This window comes from Amblyomma maculatum, chromosome 3 (genome assembly GCF_055883805.1).
Source record: "Amblyomma maculatum isolate TAMU_Amacu chromosome 3, ASM5588380v1, whole genome shotgun sequence".
NCBI classification, from domain to species: Eukaryota; Metazoa; Arthropoda; class Arachnida; order Ixodida; family Ixodidae; genus Amblyomma; species Amblyomma maculatum.
In genome coordinates, this window is record NC_139346.1 from 173,694,975 (window position 1) to 173,715,832 (window position 20,858).

General features: G+C 45.0%; 2 protein-coding genes across 4 annotated transcripts in view; one reads left to right on the plus strand and one right to left on the minus strand.

Annotated features, from left to right (window-relative positions):
* Window positions 1-16,206, minus strand: part of LOC146196979 (uncharacterized) — a 34,927-nt gene extending 18,721 nt beyond the window's left edge. The window contains exons 1-4 of one of the 3 annotated variants that reach the window (XM_084598694.1): window positions 15,299-15,369; window positions 13,921-13,949; window positions 7,851-8,171; window positions 5,177-5,614 (exon numbers count right to left, since the gene is read on the minus strand). In XM_084598694.1, the coding sequence (XP_084454820.1) occupies window positions 5,177-5,614; window positions 7,851-8,171; window positions 13,921-13,949; window positions 15,299-15,314 (804 nt within the window). In that variant the 5' untranslated portion in view covers window positions 15,315-15,369. Of the gene's footprint in view, window positions 1-5,176; window positions 5,615-7,850; window positions 8,172-13,920; window positions 13,950-15,298; window positions 15,370-15,651; window positions 15,883-16,026 lie in introns of those variants that run through there. The other 2 variants (XM_084598692.1, XM_084598693.1) reach the window with 2 other exon arrangements.
* A 453-nt stretch (window positions 16,207-16,659) lies between these two features.
* On the plus strand, window positions 16,660-18,976 carry wbl (endoplasmic reticulum protein 29-like protein wbl). The gene is made up of 4 exons (XM_084598695.1): window positions 16,660-16,878; window positions 17,065-17,203; window positions 17,331-17,492; window positions 18,312-18,976. The coding sequence occupies exons 1-4, from the start codon at window positions 16,777-16,779 to the stop codon at window positions 18,635-18,637; spliced, it is 729 nt and encodes a 242-aa protein (XP_084454821.1). The 5' UTR covers window positions 16,660-16,776; the 3' UTR covers window positions 18,638-18,976.
* Window positions 18,977-20,858: the final 1,882 nt, after the last annotated feature.

A 20,858-nucleotide genomic window follows, 5' to 3' on the forward strand; every position in this document is an offset into this window, starting at 1 on the left:
GCCAAGTGTGCAGCCAGATATTATCGAGTCTTAACTGAAACAGACCCCCAGCCCAACCATATTACTAACAAATATGCATTAGCTCTGCCTCAGTTTTGCTACTGGGCAATTTTTTATGCCTCACATTTGTGTTACCTCAGAAATTTGCCTTTTTGGTTGGCCTGGCCATCACTTTGAGTTTAACTCTGCTTTGCTCGGCCATTTTCACTGTGTTGACTAGCAAGCGTTTGTATTTTGCACCATTTTGTTATATGCTTTTTAAAACTGCTTCTGCTATGATGCGTAGTTGTACACTTAGACCTTTTATTTGTTTACTTCTTGACACTGCTACTGCTAAGATGTTTTAAAGTCACCTTCTTTCATTGTTTAACCCTTGATCCATCAAACTTGTTCATTACGAGGGGGGGTATTTCAGCTTAGATTTGATAATATTCTAGGCCACCTCTAGACTGCGTTGAATCTCTTGATCCCCCAGCTATCAATACCACAAACATGGCGCTCAATCTGCTCTGCACGCCCTAGTCCCAAATCTCGTCTTCTTCCTCATTCCATTTGCAGATGCATGTCCGAATCTGCAACAAATACCTCTCTACATGTGGGAGCGGCATGCTGATATGGGCCGCGCACGTGTATGAATGGAATTTGTGCCAGCTTTATCCGGTACAAGTCTAACTGCCTTCTCAAAATAAACCAGTTGGAAGCTGCGTACCGCACACGTGATAAGTGTTTGTTTTACCTCGCCTTCTTTGCGCAAGAACATACCTTATTAGAAAAGAAAAAAGCAGGTACCTACTTACTGCCTAGGCTTTCGTCAAAACAATTTGCCACTATCGACGTAGGCAGTTCTTGACAGTTGTTTTTTCAAGGCAATTCGACAGTTCAGGAATCTTCCTAGACATTTATACAAATATTCTAAATGCCCTAAAACCTGCAGGAGTTTCTTCTCAGGTTGCATTGTTCTGTTGACTCATAGGCACTGAATGTCATAATGTTAATGGACGATGATCCAATTGTGACCAATGCTATAGCCAACTCCTTGCAATTCATCGCTCTCCAAAAGCACGGATAAGTCCAAATGTTTTGGTGCTTCAAGAATAATCTCAAACGTTCTGACAAATAAAACACTGACACTTGCGGTGTTACAGTTTAAGGGGTGAAATTGACAAAACGAACCTTCTCCAGAAAAGCTGCACTTCAGAATAGGCAAGGTCAAGTTTTTGAGCCAGATCGAGCACCTAAAGTAAGGCTATTTATACTACAAAGTAGCAATGCATTTTGGGGATGTGTAGATCAGCTCACGTGCTGACAACAGCACAATCATGGTAACAAACTGTAGCCATGATGCGAGGCAAACGTAACCCACGTATCTCCCAACAAGGGTCACGACAGGTAGAAGAAATGTGAGCTGCTGACATTCTGTCGCACCAAACAACCTTCACACAATGGTAGCGTGACAAGTCATTTTTGCCACAAAAAATAAGTAACAACCCAAGTCACAACGTGAGCAGGACAATCCAATCACTCTCCCATGCAAATGCTGAATGCAAGCAGCGGTTGTGTGTCAATAAGACACCCAAGTCCGCTCGACATGTGACATGACGTCACGGCACTCCATACTGGCAGCATCACACTGATGCTGCGACAGAATTCCAACAGGTTAGAAACCAGTCGCATGTCGTTTGCGGGCAGAACGACGCTCTCTTTTGTTGCAGAGTGATGCAAATAGCAGCATCGGGAGGTGAAAATCGCAGCATGTGAAACAAGCTTCGAGCTCCCATAGCCTCATCTACCTCGCTGTGCTGTGCGAACCACAGCGGTGACAGTGGCTCGCACCGCAGCCGTGCAAAATGTTTCTCCGAAGTTATGGCTCGAGTAACTCTGACGGAAGTGGAGGGGGGGGGGGGGGGGGGTTAATTTCCCTTGATTTCAATACATTGTCGAACTTTCAAATAAAAGCTATGAAAAAAAAAAAACAACCTGAAATTTCTGATAAACCAGGTTGCCATTGCAATTTCCTCATATCCAGGTCAAACAGCTTTAGACAAGACCTTGTTAAGCGAACTCCTGATAAGGCAAACAAATTTCTCCATTTGAATTTGCCTTAAGGGGGGCAATTTTAAGAGTTGCAAATACATACATAGAAAGCATTATGTACATAGGCAATGTATGCTAGTTCAAAACTTTCAGGATTGCTTTCTCAAAAGTTTGTTTTGAGGTTATCACCTTGCTCGTGGAAAGCATAGTGCAGCAATGGATGTATGGACTTGAATGACGTTTGTTTTATTGTAATTGCTGACATATGCCCAGTATCAAGACAGTCTCAGATTTACCACCTAGGCTCTCATTTTTTTTTATTATCCAGTAATTAGGTATGATGCATCCTAATTATTTGGAGAAGGCGCATTCTATGTCATTTAAAAAGAGCAGAGAAATTAAAAACGAAAATATGAATGTTTTGATTTATATCACACTTCGTAGTAAATATTAAAATCATTTACAAGCCTGTAGCCCATTGTGTTGTCGTGCTAAGCTTTCCACAAGCAGGCAACATGTGAACAGCATACAATGATAAAACAAAAAATACTAAAGATATCATTGCAAAACTTTATAGCTGACTGTTTGATGCTATTTCAAGTCCGTGTACCAATTTTCATCACTCTACATCTAAAAATAAAGTTCACCTCCGATCCCCTCTTCCCCCCCCTTAAAAGGAGTTTATTGCATCGAGATTTTATTGCATACACCATCTCAACTTGTTACACTGCAGTGAAAATGCACCACAGATTTCTGCAACAGCAAGTGCTGTTTCTGGACACTGTACTCAGCTTCACTGTGCTTTTTCTCTACATTGTGGCCTAGTGACAATGACAAATTTAGCATCACTGCAGTCATATTGAAAAGATCAGGGCAACACTTACATCACTATCGAGATTTTTGGAAATTGCCATTAAAATAATATTGCATGTAAAAAAATTTTGCTGATTTCCTAATGGCATACACTACCTTGGCCATGGGTAATAGTGATAGCTTCAGTTTTAGTTGACATATTCAAAATCCAAAGACAGTTTTGGAAATGGGAAGAGCATGACATTTTTGGTGAGAAATATCACAGTGAGGCTACTGATTGTTCAAGTTATAATATGTGGTCAAACTTCAAATGCCGTTTTCTCTGTTTCATATTTTTGGTCGATCTCTACAGTCTTACGCAGGGTTTTGATAACTTCTTTTTGGTTGACACAAATAACCTTGGCACCATTTTTTTCAGAAAGAAATGAACCCGATGACATTCTTAATTTTTCAGTTTAGGCAATGGATAAATATCAAATTGAGATTAGCTTAATGAGTTCGTGTCAAATAATGCAGCCTTTTACTCTCAACATAACATGTGAGGATGACGTGCCTTCTTGAGGAAAACGAAGGATGTCATCGGGTATAGGAAGACTTTGGCTAACAATCTATGTAATTAAATGCAACAAAATGCAACGAGAAAGTTCATTAAAGCTGCGTAAGAAATTCACTAATTATTCTCTGGACTTTGTTAGATAACTTTTGATCTAAGACCACCAGCTCAATTAAGATTACATTTTTGAAATCAGGAGAGAAAACCACATTAGTGTGCAAAGTTTCGCGAGATTCTAACCATAACTAAAAAAGTTAGTTTTAAGACCCTCGTCCCCCCTTAACACTAAAACCAAAACACGCGAGACGCAAAAAACAAAAAGGCAAAAGCAACATTCGATCGCGCTGCTGCCGCCGCCGCTGAAGCGGAGCTGTCAGCGATTGTGAGATGCAAATGAATTCTCATGGCCTCCGAGATAATTTCTTTGGTTGTCAACTCCCAATGCCGTCGTGGCATCTGTGGCGCTGTCAGCACCTGCGAGGTAGTCCTGAACGTTTGCTGCACTGCACAACACACATGTAGTGCAACGAAGCCTGCCTCCTGCGTCGCGAAGTTCCTAATATTCGTTTTGTGCCGAGCCGCATTCACTATGGGAAGTTAAAAATATATGTGTTTGACAAAAATATTTAGGAAGAGTTCGATATATTCAATAATTCGTTATATGCGTGTTCGTTATATCGAGGTTTGACCGTAAATAGCTCACGAAATTTAAATTCACAATGGAGAACAAAGTTCCGCTGGGTGGTCGGGTCGCGGCGCCGGCACTGTAAGCGAGAAATTCATTCTTTATGCCCGTTACCGCATTTGAAGCTGCTATTCTAGCTTGTAAGCCGCCGTCTTTCTTTGAAGAGGGAAAGCTGCTCTTTCAATCGAGACCAAGATGGCTTCAATAGCATGCATGGAACAGGAGCAGTGCGCCGCAGAAACATTTCGGTTGAAATTCGGTCAACAGTGACAATATAGATTGTTCTTGCAAGCAAAATACTGAACTTACACGGTGAAATTTTGCAGACAGGTGCAGAATTGGCTGCTGACACCGAAAATAATGTTTTCAAAGAATCGATTTTTTTGGCGATTTTCTGGTTTCTAAGACCAGTGTCCCCCATTAATTACAACACTCCACACAAACGATCAATGCTGCAAATACAGGACGAGATTCTGCTGCTGCGCCATCAGTCGGTACTCTACGGTTAACAAGTGTTGCTCCTAAAGCAGAAGCGTACGATTGGTACGCTATTGAATCGGGCCAGCCCGTGCCCCTTTGCACGCAGGCACCAACGCGCACTTTCAGTCCACAGGTGCCATCAATACATTCTCTGTTAATGTCGCAAAATGAAGCCCCAAGCTCGGGGCTCCATGCGTGCGGCATTCGAGTAGGCTTTCACAGCTACCGGAAATGTGCCTTTAACGTCGCGGCTACAGCGAATGGCAGCCTCTAGCAAGCCTGTCGCTCTCCACAGTTGTGATGCATGATCTCAAGGAGAATTAGTTCTAAATCTCAATGCCACGCAAAAACCAATCAGCTCACGAATTTAAAAAAAAAAAACACTTTAAAAGCTGATAATACATCGCTGGCTTCATTCCAAGGAGTTCTACTTTGGGCGAGTGCTCAAAAGCATTTGTTGTACACACTGAAAACGTTTATCAGTGACCTTTCCAGCCATTTCAGAGCTGGAATAGAGGATAAGTGAGGCCCGGAATAACAAGAAATATATTTTAACTCTGCCTTTTCTGCCCCTCAACACTACCAAGACCAGCTAACCAACATGTTCTCACCTTTGCTGTGATGAAGGTGTGGTGATGGTCAATTTGAGCAGTGATGCGGCGCGTGGCAGAGTGGTCCTGTGCCGCCACCTCGTCATCATTGGCAAAGATGGTGCCATTCTTCAGGGTGACCAGCTCCAGGTCAACTTTGGGCCTGACCAGGAGGGGCATCTTTACTGAGGAGGGCTCGTCGACCCGACAAAACGCAGCAGCTGCTGCCGCGCTCGACTTGTCGTCGTCAACGATAGCCACTGCTGCGGCACGTGATGCTTCACCACTGCCACCCCCGCCACCTGCCGAGGCTTCACTGTTGTGGTCCAGACGTCCCACGCGGGTCTCCACAAGGCGTGATCCTGTCACCTGCCTCATTCCACGACCCGCTGGGTTCGGCACACCTCCCCCACGGGGCCGTGCCAGACTGGACGACGGCATGGGAGAGCTGGCCAGGTCCTAGACAGAGAGCAACAACATATGTCGTGTTTAGGAACAGTGGTTTTTAAATGTGTGTCACTTACCAGGTTAGCGCCATCCAGCAATAATTTCAAAATTCTACATTGTGAACCTCATGTTCTTGCAAACACAAAGTTTATTATTACAAGACAATTAAATAAAAAAAGCTGCGTAAAAAGATTATTAGCTATACTGAACTTGTATAGAATGGTGCTTCTTGAGAGACACTAGCATGTAGCCACTGTTGCTATTTTGCTTGTTAGAGGCTTTCCGTGGGACCTCTGCGAGAAGAAGGGGACGGCAGTCGCGATGCTGGCCGGCCCCTCCTGAAAGAAGGCGCTTTCAAGAACTAGCGTATGTAATCCACCCTTCCATTCATCCCGCATTGGTCTAACACCCCCCCCCTTGGGCCACCTCCTTCCTGGTGATAGAGGATGTAGTTTTGACGCGAGGCTGTGTGCAGGGAGCAATGGGGAGACTGGCCAACACTGGCAGCAACAGGCTGCGAACAGCTTTCTGTCGGAGTTTGCTGGCCTCTGGCAGAGGACCATGAACATGGGTTGTAAATGTGCACGTCTCGTGCATGACCCGGCAAAAAAGGAATCCTGTACCCACCTGTGCAGCATCAACGCTTCCGAGTCGGGAGGCCCCGATTTGGCACAGCCCTATCTCCACTGGCCAGTGAGGGAGGCCATGTGCGATGAGCCAGCTACTGACATGAGTCTTGCACCATCAGGATTTGCTTCAAGAATCCCTCACCCTCCTTAATGCTGCACACGCGATTTAATCTTTTGACTAGATGTGTGCTCCGCGAGCAACCCTAGCTCTGTCCCGAATGCACGACAGTAATTTACTGCCTGTGTGCACGGCACTGCAAACTCACTTCAGGGTACTGCGGCAGGACAATGGATTGTGTTCACGGATGGGGATTAGTGTAATGCTTTGTAATGCTCCTCAACAAGTAATAAACACTTCTGCTCTCAACTGCGCCTTCCCCTGGCAAGGGCACGCAGGTGTGTGGTGAATGCTGGCCGTCTCCTTAGCTTGCACTGGCTCAAGCCCGCATAATGTGGGCAATGAGCCAACAGCCCAACTCACCAAAAATAATCCCAGGTAATAAGGCAATGTGGAGGCATGAAACCGATGTGGGAGGAACGGAGGGGAGATTGACTTACGCTGCTCCTTGGAAGAGCCTCTATGTGAAACCAAACAGGCCTCCCCTCTAACGAGCAAACGGCAGAAGCAACCACATGCTAGTGTTGCCCAGGGCAGATAATCCCTACAAACTAATGAAACATTAGTTACACTGAACTTTCAAATTATTTTCGATACGTAATTCTTACTTTGTATATAGAACCCAGTTTGCTCTAAAATGAATATATCCAACTTCTCAGTGCAAAAGAGTTCCTCCTTGGATGCAGGCGACAGGCTTCACCATGCTACACAATAATCAGTGATGGCGAGGCAAGCATTCACTTCAAGGTTAGAGCTTTTATCTGGCATTGTAGTGTTATCTCGCACTCAATAGCACTACAGAAGATAGGACGACCCCCAAGGAGGATTCGAAGCCAGAAGGCCAGCATTTGTTATGCCTCTCACACCCTTTGAGAGCACGCTGGAAGCAGTGGCATGGATGGCTATTGCACTGCCGACTACTCTTCTGCACTTAAGTCGGCTATCACAGAGGTGATGGAAACACTGATAGCTTTTGCTCTGACAGACCGTTTCCCATGCTACACAGATGTGATGCGGGGAAGGCACTCCAAATTGCCTGACCCGTAGCCACTGCATGCAGTCCATGCCGTGTGAGAAAGCCATTGCCCCATAAATAACTGGTACTCAGTTCTAGTGCCTTCCGGAATAAGCGCGAGAACCTATGATATGAAGCTAAAGCTTCGGAAAGGACCTCAATATCTTCAGTTAGCACCTTCCAAATTGCAGTCTCTTCAGACTAAACTGCACTGCACCTGCATTCGTTTGACAACGTTACTTAAAAAGATGCTGGCTATACCAAACCAATTTGCGAATTCTTTTGCATACTTGCCGTAACGTATGTTTACTGTGCAATGGCATTAAGCGACAAGTTAATTACCAAGGTGAGCCATTGCAAAGCATTTCCTGAATTGCTAACTGGTTCCTCGTAAGTGTAAAACTGGCGACACTCTTGTTTAACAGCAGCTTCAACTCAGTTTGCGGCCCCCGAAAAACACCTCCCGCCAACTACCGCGGCACTCACCTGGAGCGAGACTGAGCCACCCGGCCTGTGGTGGTGGCGCGGCTGGTGGTGCCCTCCAGAAGAGGCGGACGACGAGAGCAGGGGCAGCGTGTGCCGCGAGCCATCAAACAGCTCCTCTTGGTCGCGCACCTCGCGGCGAAGGCTGCGGACCAGCGAGCTCGAGCGCGCCTGTGGCTTACACTCCACCAGCTCCCGCAGCACACTCTCAAAGGCGTCGTCCGAGAGCTTGGTGATGTCCTGCTCCCCACCCACCTCCCGCCACTGCTGGGACGGCCCCTTAGCCACGCCGCCACTGCTGCTGCCGCCGCTGCTGCTTAGCCTCTGCGCAGAAAAAAAAAGGAAATTAATCTGCACACGAGAGAAAGGAAGGGAAAGGAGTAGCACATTGGAAATTGAAATACTAGGAAAATTGAGTCAAGGGCAATTTGTGGTTTGCTTGTATTTTGAAAATTCATTTTTAATAACTAGCATTCTAGTACAGACTCCTGTAATTCTTTTTTATCTGCACGACAAAGAATTCATCTAAAAGTATAGCGGACAAAGCGTTGCAGGAATCCTTTAAAGACAGGCTGACCAAATTGCATTAGTAGCCCCGACGAAAGAAATTAGATTGTTTGCTTGCAAAGAAAAATTCTGCACTTGACTGCGTGCCTCAAGGAAAGATTTCACAGCCGACTATTTCCACAACAGTTGTCATTCCCACATTGATTGCCAACTGCCCGTGCTTTGGCGAAGCACTCACAAATGCTTCCTTATGTGCTCCACGAAACTGCCAGGCGAACAGTGCCAGATACGCAAGCAGAGACAAATGCGAGAATGTGCTGCAGGGTGCACTTATTTTAGCAATCCTATTTAGGTGTCGAAGTTGGACGAATTGCTTCAATACAAGTGGGACAGTGCAAATACATGTCCGGCAGTAAAAAGGAGAGGCACAGGACAGGCAACATGCACACAGGCAGAGGTCAGTGAAAAGAAAAGGAAAGCCTGAGAATGGAGGTCGTGCCTTCTTACACGGAGGAGGCTGCAAGGACAGAACCACACTTTAGTGAAAAGAAAGCAAGGGCCCGACATTTACACAAAGCGAGCGAAAGATCAATGTCAAAGGGCAATACTAAATTTGGTTGAGCATTTTCTTCTATCAAATGATGCTTTAGAGATTAGAATACACGGATCACTGCACAGTATTTGTTTAAGAGATCTAAATAATTTATAACAATTTCTTCTTGATGCTGTTTTCGTTGTCGAACTGTCAACAGCCAAGCGAGGCACAAAAAAAAAAAAAAAGAAAAAAAAGAAACTGCAACGTAATTGGTTATATGTAGTTTCAATCCACTGCGATGCTTTAAGGTCTATTCACACTTGCGACTCGCGAAGGACGCGCAACCGGCAGTTGCATGCGACCAGAGAGCAACCGATGTTCACACTTGCGAATGAGACTTACGTGTTGCTTTCCACATCGTGTCTACCTTGACTGTTCACCACATAGAGTAAAGCTAACTTACGTTCGCGCCAGCTGAGTCGCTGATTGGTTCAACAGTTTGTGACCAGCAGTCACGCGGCTGGAAATCAAGCAGTGCCCAAATGGCCCGCGGCAGTCTCATTTCGACTGCCGCTTTTCGACCAAAATGGACGCGCGACCGCTGCGAGTCGCAAGTGTGAACAGGCCTTAAGCCAGTCTATTTAAGGGGGATGGAATGACAACAAACAATGTAACAGCGGTTATATTGCCATTTACTTTTGTGCCTCACATATGCCAACTAATAACCGCCATCGTTTGGTTAACGAAACCGAAACAGCATAAAAAAATTAGAATATTTAAATGCCATTCGCAAAAACCATGAGGTGATCCACACAAGTAAAGCATCATATTAACGAAAACACGCAGGCATAAATTTGGTGCTTATGATCCTTTAATGCGAAACCATGCAAGAACTGGGTCACACAGTATCACTTTCCGCCTATGTGACAAACCAGCTTTAGCCTGCAGACACAGCCATGCAATTAATACACAGTCCGAGCTAAAATTATGCAAAGAAAAAGCTTTGTACAGCGAACAATTCAGTAACAAGTATACACCATGCGGTTTGTCATGTGGGCGCTTGGTGCCCACCACTTCAAACTATTCTTTATTAAAACAGCAATGCTACGTATTTTCTGCTGCCATCCATAAATAACATGTTACATTGCACTAGCTGAAATTTTTTAAAGCTTCATTGAGCCCTACACTTGCAGTTATGCAAATTAATACTATGTAATCAAATGCAAAAAACTTGCTACTGACCTTTGCAATAAGAGAGGGATAGGAAGAAGAGGGATGAGTTATCATTCTAATACATGTGGCGAACTCAAAGGTAACAAGAGTTTGCACAAATTAAACTATTCTGCAGGCCCATGCTCTTATACAGAGTATGAGACTACTGAGAAAATGCGGTACGCACGTTTTACCATCCCAAAGCTGTATGCAGGCTGAGAGACACTGCAGTAGAAGAGCTCCAGATACATCAAGACCCGCGCCTGAATTCTTTACGTGCACAGAAACACATTTGTTCTAGCGACATACCTATGCATCATATTGGCAGTGGAAAAATCTGCATTGGGCCACGGGTTTCCTTGCCAAACAGTATGAATACCTTTCAACAACCCAATTACTGAAGAACAATACTGCTTGACAGAATGCATCGACCCTTTATCAGACAGACATTAAGTATGATGCATACTTAACAGTGGCAAATGTGCTTGGCAGACCAGACTGTTCCACATTTTGCACATCTACCCTACCAGTATGCCCCTTTGTATAACAAATCCACACCTTCCCTTGGCACGACGTTAACACCGCATGCCTGAAGAAGCAGACCTCTGACAATGAATTTATGCTGGTAAAGCACCCATACAATGCAACAGCGTGACAGCACCATGTAGATGTGGCAGCAATATGAATGGGAGCACATGAGCCCATGCAAATGCGGGCCAGTCGAGAACTTACGCCTGTTCTAAACACTGTCGGCCCACGCTGAGACGCTTTTGTGCCATGTGCTTTGGAAAGCTCTGCAGTCACTATGTATGCAAAGCAATACATGCAATGTGCACTCTGCTGAGAAATTAAAAGAATCAATCTTAATATTTGACATTGCAAGGACTTGGTGAAACATAACATATGCACAGGCCAAACAGCTGTGAGGAAAAAATGGCTCACACTCCTGGAGGCAGATATGTGGCTCCTTTCCATCTCAAGGTTTAAGCTGGATCCTTCGAACGGAGTCCCGTAAATTGGCCTAGGTGAATACCATTTTGCCCCCCCCCCCCCCCCCCCGGGGGGGGGGGGGGGGGGTGAGGAGAATACTGAAACACCTAAGAGCCATTGTTATCTTCCTAAATGCTGGTTTGGTTTGTGGAGTTTAACATCCTAAAGCAACTCAGGCTATGAGAGACGCAGTAGTGGAGGACTCCGGAAATTTCGACCACCTGGGGTTCTTTAACGTGCACTGACATCGCACAGCCCACGGGTGCCTTGCTTTTCGTCTCCCCCGAAAAGCTGCCTCCGAGGCTGGGATTCGATCCCGCGTCCTTGGGAACAGTAGTGAAGCGCCGTAACCACTGCGCCACGACCACCTGGGGTTCTTTAACGTGCACTGACATCGCACAGCACACGGGCACCTTGCTTTTCGTCTCCCCCGAAAAGCTGCCTCCGAGGCTGGGATTCGATCCCGCACCCTTAGGAACAGTAGTGAAGCGCCGTAACCACTGCGCCACCCCAGCGGGTATACTTCCTAAATGCCTTTACACATACAAAAGCAGGTTATGCTTGGTCTGGTTTGTAGGGTTAACGCTTCAAAGTGACTAAGGCTATGAAAGGCACCGTAGTGGAGGGCTCCGGCAATTACGACCACCTGGGGTTCTTTAACGCGCACCGACATACGAAAGCAGCCTACAGTCGCGAAACTAAGAACAGTGAAGAGGAAAGGGGGCCAAGGTATCTCCCTTGAGATTCTCTGGACTTTATTCCAGACCAATCAGCCACATTTAAAGAGCCTCAAAAAAATTTGTCATACTGCACACATGGAAAGGTGGACACGGGAGCTGTTCACACCTGGCCATTCCCAATGTCAAGTAGCACTAACACTAGGTGGAACTACCACCAGCACATTAAAACTGAATTTTCATGCTCAAAACCTGGAGAACCTTCCTCTACCTTAAAAGAGTAGAGACCATAATTTGGATGTTTTCTTTTCTTTGGAACAGTGCTCAAGATAGCGTATTTTACACACGACATGGAATTCACCCACATCAGCTAAACAATATTTAATTGCATTTTTTTTCTTGTTCAGTGGTCGAACCGAGAAGCGAGACTGCACAACAGCTGTGACGCCAGACGGTTTCCTGTTGCGCTAGTCATATTCAATAATCGCCGCATATTAATTTGCTTGCTATTCCAGCCCTTAGGCAGGCTTGCACAAAAGTTGTTGCAAAATGAAGAGAAAGCACAGACCACTCTTCCATTTTTGTGTGCCTCATCAGAGCTCAATGTGCCTGTGACGTCACCGCCGCAATTCAGTGGTCAGAATTAAGACCACACATGAAAAAATTCATTTATGAATTATTTACAGTTGTGCATCATTCCAAAGACAGAACACAAAACAAAAATTGGTGTCTCAGCTCCTTTACCATGTTCCAGAAGTAGCCAGGTTCTCAATATTACCCTTAAATCTATTGCCTGTTCATGCGTTGAAAACCCACAATCACGCATGGTTAAGCAGAAGCAGTAAACAGGTGACAGTCTGAGGTTTGCAAACTTCATTCAGAAATAATGGCAAAGCTTAAAAAACATACCGAAAGGCACTAGTATATAATACCAAAAAGATTCACTCTCTTCAGTGCTGCGCACACTTTCCTGAACAAACATTTCAGATGAAGATAAGTATCCCCTACCTGCAATGATAAGATATACCTGGCCACAGAGGATTGGTCTAAAAAAAAAACAATATCATTCAGGCTATTTCTGCCATCAAAGTGACAGCAGCCAACAGATATGACACACCTGAAATGATAGCACTAGGTGAAGTCCAATCTAGAAGATTCCTAGCATGAACCTGTCACAACTAAACTCAATGACAAGCCACACAGTCATTAAATTGCATCCAAATAACTCGTAACATCAGAAAAATAAAATGTTACACCAGTATAAAGGTGGCTAAAGCCAAATTACACAGAAGATAAAAGGACTGACATAAGTGCCCGAACGAACAAATGGACGAATGCCTGAAAACTTTCCGTAGCAAAGTGCACGCACAGCAATCATGTCTGCTCAAGGTGAATGTGCACTGAATTACTACCGTGTTACCTCAAAAGGAAGCAATGGAAGAAGTAAACTCCATGCTCTAGGCAGGCCACACCCACTGCATACAACTACACTTTCCTCAACTTTCTCAAAACGTAACGAAGCCCCCTGATCAAAAGCACTGAACAAATGAAACACAAATATTAGAATAGAAGCAAAGAAATATAGTATATTGCATGACCCCTTTGCAAATAGCAGCTCAGGTGTACAGGACACAATAGAACAGAGGGGTGTATAACAAAAGCAAACTGCAAATCAAGCCAACCATCCAGGACAATTCTAGTGCTGTTAAGTACAGCACGCACAGTGCTATCCTACAAGCAGCAGACTCAAAACACATCTTCAGAAGCTTAAACGTGTAGACGGAGTGGGACTAAGAAGCAAGAATAAATATTCAACTGCTGCCCTCTGCAGCAGACAGTTCCTTTCTTGATGGAAAAGTCACACTTATGCAAACGCTCCGATTCATGCTTCCAAAACAACCATTTCTGGCCCTCAGCTACATGCATGGATTAAATAGTGCTTTATATCAATCTGCATAAACAAAAATACAAACAGTTTGTAAGACTAATTCTAAGCAAAGCTTGATACAGCAATAGTACATATGACCAAACCAACTAAATATCGAGCTTTGGCAGCGTACGACAAAAAAGAAAAAAATTCGAATTCACTGTATTATCTTGAAAGCCTTTAGGTTCATATTAAATATTTTTTTGTATGCGTGTAGGAACGTACCTTAACATTTTGCAGCTCGTTGCTCCTCACTAGGACAAAAAAAAAACAACAAAAAACGAACGAATTATCCTTTCCAGATCGGAAGAAGCTCCGACGATGCACTTTCACCTTCGGCATAGTGCGACTACAGTGTGGCTTCCACGGGCTTCTTAACTCAATTGTCAAAAAACGCACAAAGAGCAAACAGGCTCTGCAGCCAACTGAGCTCCTCTCAATCGCAACGCGAAGCCCAGCAAAGTAAAGTAAAAGCTGCCCGCGGCGGGTCGTGTAATACACTTCTTTCGTTCGTAAAAGCATTCACCATGCCGCCATCCCCCCCCCCCCCCCTTTCTCCCCCAAAAGAAAAGAAAATGCCTTCTCTCAGGCACCCGACACCAAGCACAGCACACAATGCAAGGCTAAGAGGAAAGCAGTTCGACGCTCGGGTAAAAAAACCCAGGCAGTGAGGAAATAGGTAGAGAAAAAGCAAAAGGCGGAGGCTGGCGGCCAAAAATGCGACCCGCGGCTGCGAAAACCAGGCGCCGGCAGGCCGACGTGGCCGTATATTGCCGAACAACCAACAAGCGGCAGCAGGCAGTTGGCACGGGATGCGAATGACTCCAAAGACTTCGCGCTTTTAAGAGACTGTGTGCCTGGGTGAAGGCGGCGGCGATCGCCGTATCGGTTGCTTACTGCACAGCAGTGGCCGCCGCCCTAAAGCGTTTGATATATAACGATAAGAGATTCGTCACCGCCGAATGTCGTATTTCTCGTTCTCGCTTACTCGAGTTCAATCGCTGGATTGGGAAGGTAAAAGACAGTAGGACACCCCATAAGCAAACGCAAGTTCTTCAGGCCACCACGACATAAATTCAAGCCAGATCGCGGCGCCGGTGTACGGGTACAGCAAGAAGCGGACAAAAAAGAAAAAAAAAAAGCTTACGGTCACGCGCAGCAAGCCTAAGCAGGTCAACAAGGTTCCTGAGCAACTGAATGGGTAGCCAGAAAAAAGGCACGAAAGCTAAAGCAGGTTCTGACAAAATACAACACCAGCCAAGAAGTGCTTTTTTCAGGCTTTTCAATGAGTCTCATACATTAGCATGTAGTTCACGCTTCCCTTTTTTTTTTCTTCCTATTTTTGCGTTTATTTTCCTCTCGACATGGGCAACGAGCACGTGGGAGTGACCGGACCGCTACCACGGCATGGCATCTCACACCGCTGCGGCGGAAGGCGAGCAAAAAAAATGGGGCGACGTCGTCGCTCCTGGGCGTCGTTGCGTAGCCGGCAAAAATGAAAAAATACCAAGATTCCAGCAGAATATTACGGCTTTCATCAACTAATTAGGCCTAGGCAAATAAAAGGGCGACACGTCCCAGACACACAATTCGTTGCACATACCAGGGCATGATCGCATACCACGTAGCCGCCGGTGCTCAGGCAGACGACACAATCGCACACACCCACGACGGCGCCTATCACTGCAGGCACGCCGCCGCTACGGATGCGGACCAGCCTCGCTGGATGCGCGAACCGCGCGTGACATTCTAGACCAGTGACACCTGCTTGCCGGCACTCGCAGTGCTGCAGTATTCGCGAATGCGGAAAGGCTACGCACAACACGCCGATCCGGCCCGCACCGTCCAATGTCACCTCGCTCGCTGGGCGCACGCAGTGATAAGGAAAAGAAAAGGCTACTAGTTTATCTCGCGCAGAACGGTGCGATTGCCGACTCCTCGAGCACGCGTACTCACCGAATGTGGGGCGACAAATTTTACGCGGTGCATCAACCACGCTCGTTTCAGTCTCTCCGCGTGACCAAAACTAAGCATGACGGAATACGATGCAACCATACGATGACTTGGGAGATCAGAGCGATGGTCCCTCCACATCAACGTCGGCTGAAAATGCTCGGCCGGTACCGGAATGCGTTAACGCTCGAGCAGCGCCAAACCAAGACACTGAGGACAGTCGCCAGCGTGCGAAAGTAGTCGAAATTGACTGGATCCGGGCGCAGTTTTGGGTTAAATTCCAGATTTAAGCCTAAAACCCATAAGCCTACCGAGCTTCTGAGCTCTACATTTTCTCAAAACACACCCACCAAATAAAGAATAACTGTGGGACTGTACCTCGCTGTTGGAGACCTTCTTTGATAGGCTACGTTCCCTGGTCCGTGAATGCTTAGAGATCACTTCACTGTTCGGAATCGGCGCAGGAGAAACGGGAAAATTTGAGCGTAAATCCGTCGATAGGATCCCGTCTATCTCCTGCTCGGAACATGCTGCCATCTTGAATACACCGAAATAAAAGCAGCCTTGTGATTGGCTGAAAGTCTCGTCATTTGAAAACTGCTCTATGATTGGTTAGATAAGAAGCTTCTCGTTTTCCTTGATTTCGACGTAATTCGCATTACATTACCAGACGTTTGTACCTTTTTCTTCGATTCTATTAATAACTTTTATTTACAGCTGCAATACTGACACAAATTATACTAAATGTTGTATTTGTATGTATTATTAAGGTATTTACAAAGCTTAAATTTCAACTGCCTAATGCTAATATGCCTGCTCAGTTTGTTCGGCATTAAGCGCTTATTAAAATAAAGATAGTACTATTTTGAAATTAATCATGGTAAATAAATACTAAACGTAGTACAAACCAAAATTTTAATCAACCTCGCATTGTCATTGTCATCAAGAGCACGTGATTTTGGGCTACTCTAGCCAATCAAAATTCGCGACGTTTCTGCCCACGGACCAATCGCTGAAGTACAACGAAGACCTCGGTTTGTTCCAGGCTTCTGTGATATCAAGTGTTCACAATTGATCCACTTGCGTTCATATCTGTCGGTGCAGTTTGGCCTGTGTGTGTTCATCAGTATGTGGCTGAAGTCTGTCCTCTTCCTTGTGGCTCTTGTGAGCACAGCTTATGGCTCAAGCACGAAGGGCAGCGTTTCGCTGCTGACGTCTACATTCGACAAGGTATGTTCTACACGGGAACGCTGAGATCCACGGCGGATTTCGCTGCCGCTGTAGCTACACCAGCTGAGCTGAAACAAAGCTGAGGGTCCGCTGGAAGCTCTATCACTTAATAGCAGCGTCTCAGCTGAGGCTAGTGCGTTTTTTTTTTTTTTCGACTGAGGCTTGAACTATTCTTTGCCATTTCAGATCGTGCCCAAGTTCAAGGTAACCCTGGTCAAGTTTGATGTCACTTACCCTTACGGAGAGAAGCACGACGAGTTTGTGAAAGTCGCCGAGGAGTCCCAGAACACTCCAGATTTCCTGGTTGCCGAAGTAGGCGTGCAAGGTAGGAATCCTTTAGCTCGCGCCATTTGCCGGCGTCTTCTATGTGTAGGTCCTCCGCCCAGGAAGAGTGCAATGCGAAGAGCTTCGTTATCTCATTGTTGTTCTACGTTACGTTTCCTTGCTCGCAGATTATGGTGACAAGGAAAATGCGGACCTCGCCGAGCGGTTCGGTGTCAAGAAGGACGACTTCCCCGTGCTGAAGCTGTTTATCGCCGGACAGGAGGAGCCGGTGACTTTTAAGGGAGACTTCAAGGCGGACGAGATCAAGGCATTCGTTAAAAAGAACTCTGGTGAGGCTGCACATTTGCTGCGTAACGGACGTGATCATGCTTTCACGTGCAGAACTTCGTTTGTGCAGAGCTATGTGGTAGCCAGCGTTTAGCAGCGTCTCCCGATGTCACAGACGCACTCGCACTTGAATGCACATTTCGAAAATGTGGCCATATGTGCAAGCTATTCAATGTCTAGCAGTTACTTAGTCTGCATTGTTATGGTGGTTGGCTGCTGAGCATGGGTTCTGGGCCAGTAACCACAGGTGGCTGATTTAATCTGGACATTTCCACTATTACATGTCTGTCCACAGTGCCACATAACAAGTGACTATGGGAAGAAATTTCTGTGATTTAACGTGCTGCTGCTATTAGGAATGACTCACTGTCATCACAATTTAGAATTTGTACCAGCATCATCTTTCAAAATAACTCTAAAGCACACTGAATGACTTGGCTGTGCAATGCCTGTGTCAGTGGTTTTAATTTCGTGTGAGCTTTCAAGATGTTTTGAAGTTGTGTACACTCGCCTTTAAGAACTTCTAAAGTTCGCAAGACAGTATAACATTGCATCCAGGGCTCATTGTTAGGTTGTACATTTGAAAGAACATGAAAAAAGTATTGTCCAGTGTTCTCTGGTAACTTTGCTCATTCAAGTGTTGCTTTTGTGGTGGATCCTTACCACTTCATCTGCATCCTCAGGTGCTTCCCAACAAAGATGAACATGATGATTTGTTTTTGCTAACATTGTGTTCCATAAACTCGACTACACATTTACTTGTGCAAAAATGCTATTAACTTGTTAATCTGTGCTATACATGTCTCTGTTTGCCCATGCAGGCATCAAGTTGCAGCTGAAGCATTGCCTACCCCAGTTTGATGACCTGGCTACAAAGTTTATGAAGGAGGAGGACAAGACAAAGCAGGAAGGTGTTCTGTCCGAGGCCAAGAAACTCCAGGAGTCTCTTGAGAAGGAAGCTGACAAGAAATCTGCTGATGTCTACATCAAGATGATGCAGAAGGTCCTCGAAAGGGGCAAGGGTTTCATTGACAGCGAAACGGAGCGAGTGAAGAACATCCGCAACGGAAAGATCACTCCTGCCAAAAAGGAGGAACTCCAGGGCCGTCTCAACATCATTGGCTCTTTTGTCAAGGATGAGTTATGAGAAAGTGGTGTGTTATATATCATGGGTACCTTCAACATCCTACATGTCATTACTTCGCAAGTGGTGGACTTTTTTCATCCAGTGACTGTCATGAACATTTGAGGGTTTGGAAAGCTCTTGTCATTCTCCTGAAAGGGAGACGTTCTTTCTCTTTTTCAATGGTCTCTCTTTTTTTTTTACAGTGGCTGCTAGTCTAGTTTTTGTATTCCCTGCTGGTCGAGGGAGTATATGTTGGTATCATTCAATCACCTTTTTTTGTTAAACTTGTGATTTGAGTCATTTTTTTTTATTGCAACGGACAAATGTTTCTCAGGCAAAAAATAAAGGTTTCTTGTTCAAGCTTTTGTTTCCTGTTAGTTTCCCTGTTTTTCAAAAGCTGTTTTTCCACAGCTGCAAGCTAGCTTTATTACTATGTGATATAAAGGCAAGATTTTGGCCCAATGGTACTGGAGTTTCCTGTTTCACACAGCTGCTGCATCCTGCTGTGGGAGCGTATTGAACCCATACTTTGCCACAAGTCTTGTAGTCCTTGCAAAGCCCTATATGTTAAAAGGTAGCCCTGAGCAGATTTTGGTTACCTGCCCTTAGTCTTTACACTTCCTGTGCTACCTGTAATCAGTCACTGTTCTCCCATTCAATGTTTAATACTAGTTTTTGAAGATTAGCCAGGGTGTTTAGCAAGCTTCTCTTAGAGTTCAATACCTCTGGCCTCCAAATGGCGTGATAATGGTGGGAAAAATGCAACATCTATAAAAAGCCACTTCGTGCATGAGGACAAGGCTGATGGCACCAGGCCTTTGCATGCCAGAGGTGAAATTTCTATCAATTTCCATCCCTCTTCTTTCCTGGCTCTGCTGCATTGTTAACGCTATATTCAAGTATTCCATAATTTTATAGGTACACAATTTGCCAGACAATACTATTTTTTCCAGGTAGCTAGACACCCTGTTATCCAAAAAATTTCACTTCATGATGTAATGTTTGCAGAATCATCAGTTTATTAGTGACCTTAATATTTCTATTTTGCATCACATTATGTAGTTTGCACACCTAGTTCACAAATATGCTGCCTAGTTCTATGGACCTATACTTTCCTTAGCATGCAAGCATTTCATGCTTCTCAGGATAAAAGACCTTGTTTATACCCTCGAGCTCTATCAATATATTTTGCAAACAAAACTGTGCTGTGCAAAATACAGACAAGGAAATTCAACTAAGGGCAGGCCTGGAGCATGCTCGAAAAGCACAAGCCTCATAACCCACCACAAACGGGCCAAATGAGTTAGTGCAGAGTAGGGCATAACCCCGGGTCGAGGCTTGGCCAGCATCACGACGCTTGAACCCGTCATTTGCCGGCTCTTTAATAAAGTTATACATGCATACATACAAACAAAACTAGCTAATTCAAAATAAGTACAGCACCAAAGATGGAATAGTCAGTTCCAAGTGATTTCCCATAATATGGCAAATAATTATTGTTCTTTACAGTAAACCCAACCAAACCAATGCTTCTGGAGAGCGATGTGGGGCCCTGCATTTTCAGATTAATCCGGAAAATTGCAAACGCCACACACCGGTGAAAAATTTTGAATTTTGACGCATCTGAAGAGCCAAGATTCCATGGGGTGACTGGCTTGGAAATATCGGCCACTGTAACCACTTTTGAATGTAATTTGTCAAGCATACCTCAGCATGCGACATCCTGTGACAAGTTTCCCATCTTGGCTTCCCATGAGTCACCATATATGGTCAGTGATTGGTGCCCTTTTTTCAAAGAGCCTTTTGAGTCTAATCCACGAATGCAACTGTTTTGAGCAATGACCTTCCTTCATACAGGCTCAAGATATCGGAGCCAAGAGAAAATTGGAAACCAAAGAGTTGGTGCAATATCTGTACCCTTGTAATAAGGGAATAATTGAACCCCTTGCTCCCTTGTGCAAGAGAGTACTCAGTGGTGGCGAAATGTATCTTTTTGGCAGCACTGCCAAGTAGAGGCCAAGCAATGCAGCTGTACTGCAAAATAATGTGAGGGAACTGAGAATGCGAGTTATATGGAATTTTATGGTGCATAAGCAATTGCAGCTATTGTACACCAAATACACTGTTAGATGATCTATGTTAATATATTTGACTTAAACATTGGCTTTCTTTAAAAACATGCAAACATTGACAAGTGCGTGTTCACCTAAAAGCTGTGGTGAATGAAATGAAATGTGTTGAT

Excerpts from the sequence above, each read along its gene's own strand:
- wbl (XM_084598695.1), top strand. The coding sequence starts at position 16,777 with ATGTGGCTGAAGTCTGTCCTCTTCCTTGTGGCTCTTGTGAGCACAGCT. Across the intron at positions 16,879-17,064 it reads TGACGTCTACATTCGACAAG|ATCGTGCCCAAGTTCAAGGT; the intron begins GTATGTTCTACA and ends TTGCCATTTCAG. Across the intron at positions 17,204-17,330 it reads TGCCGAAGTAGGCGTGCAAG|ATTATGGTGACAAGGAAAAT; the intron begins GTAGGAATCCTT and ends CCTTGCTCGCAG.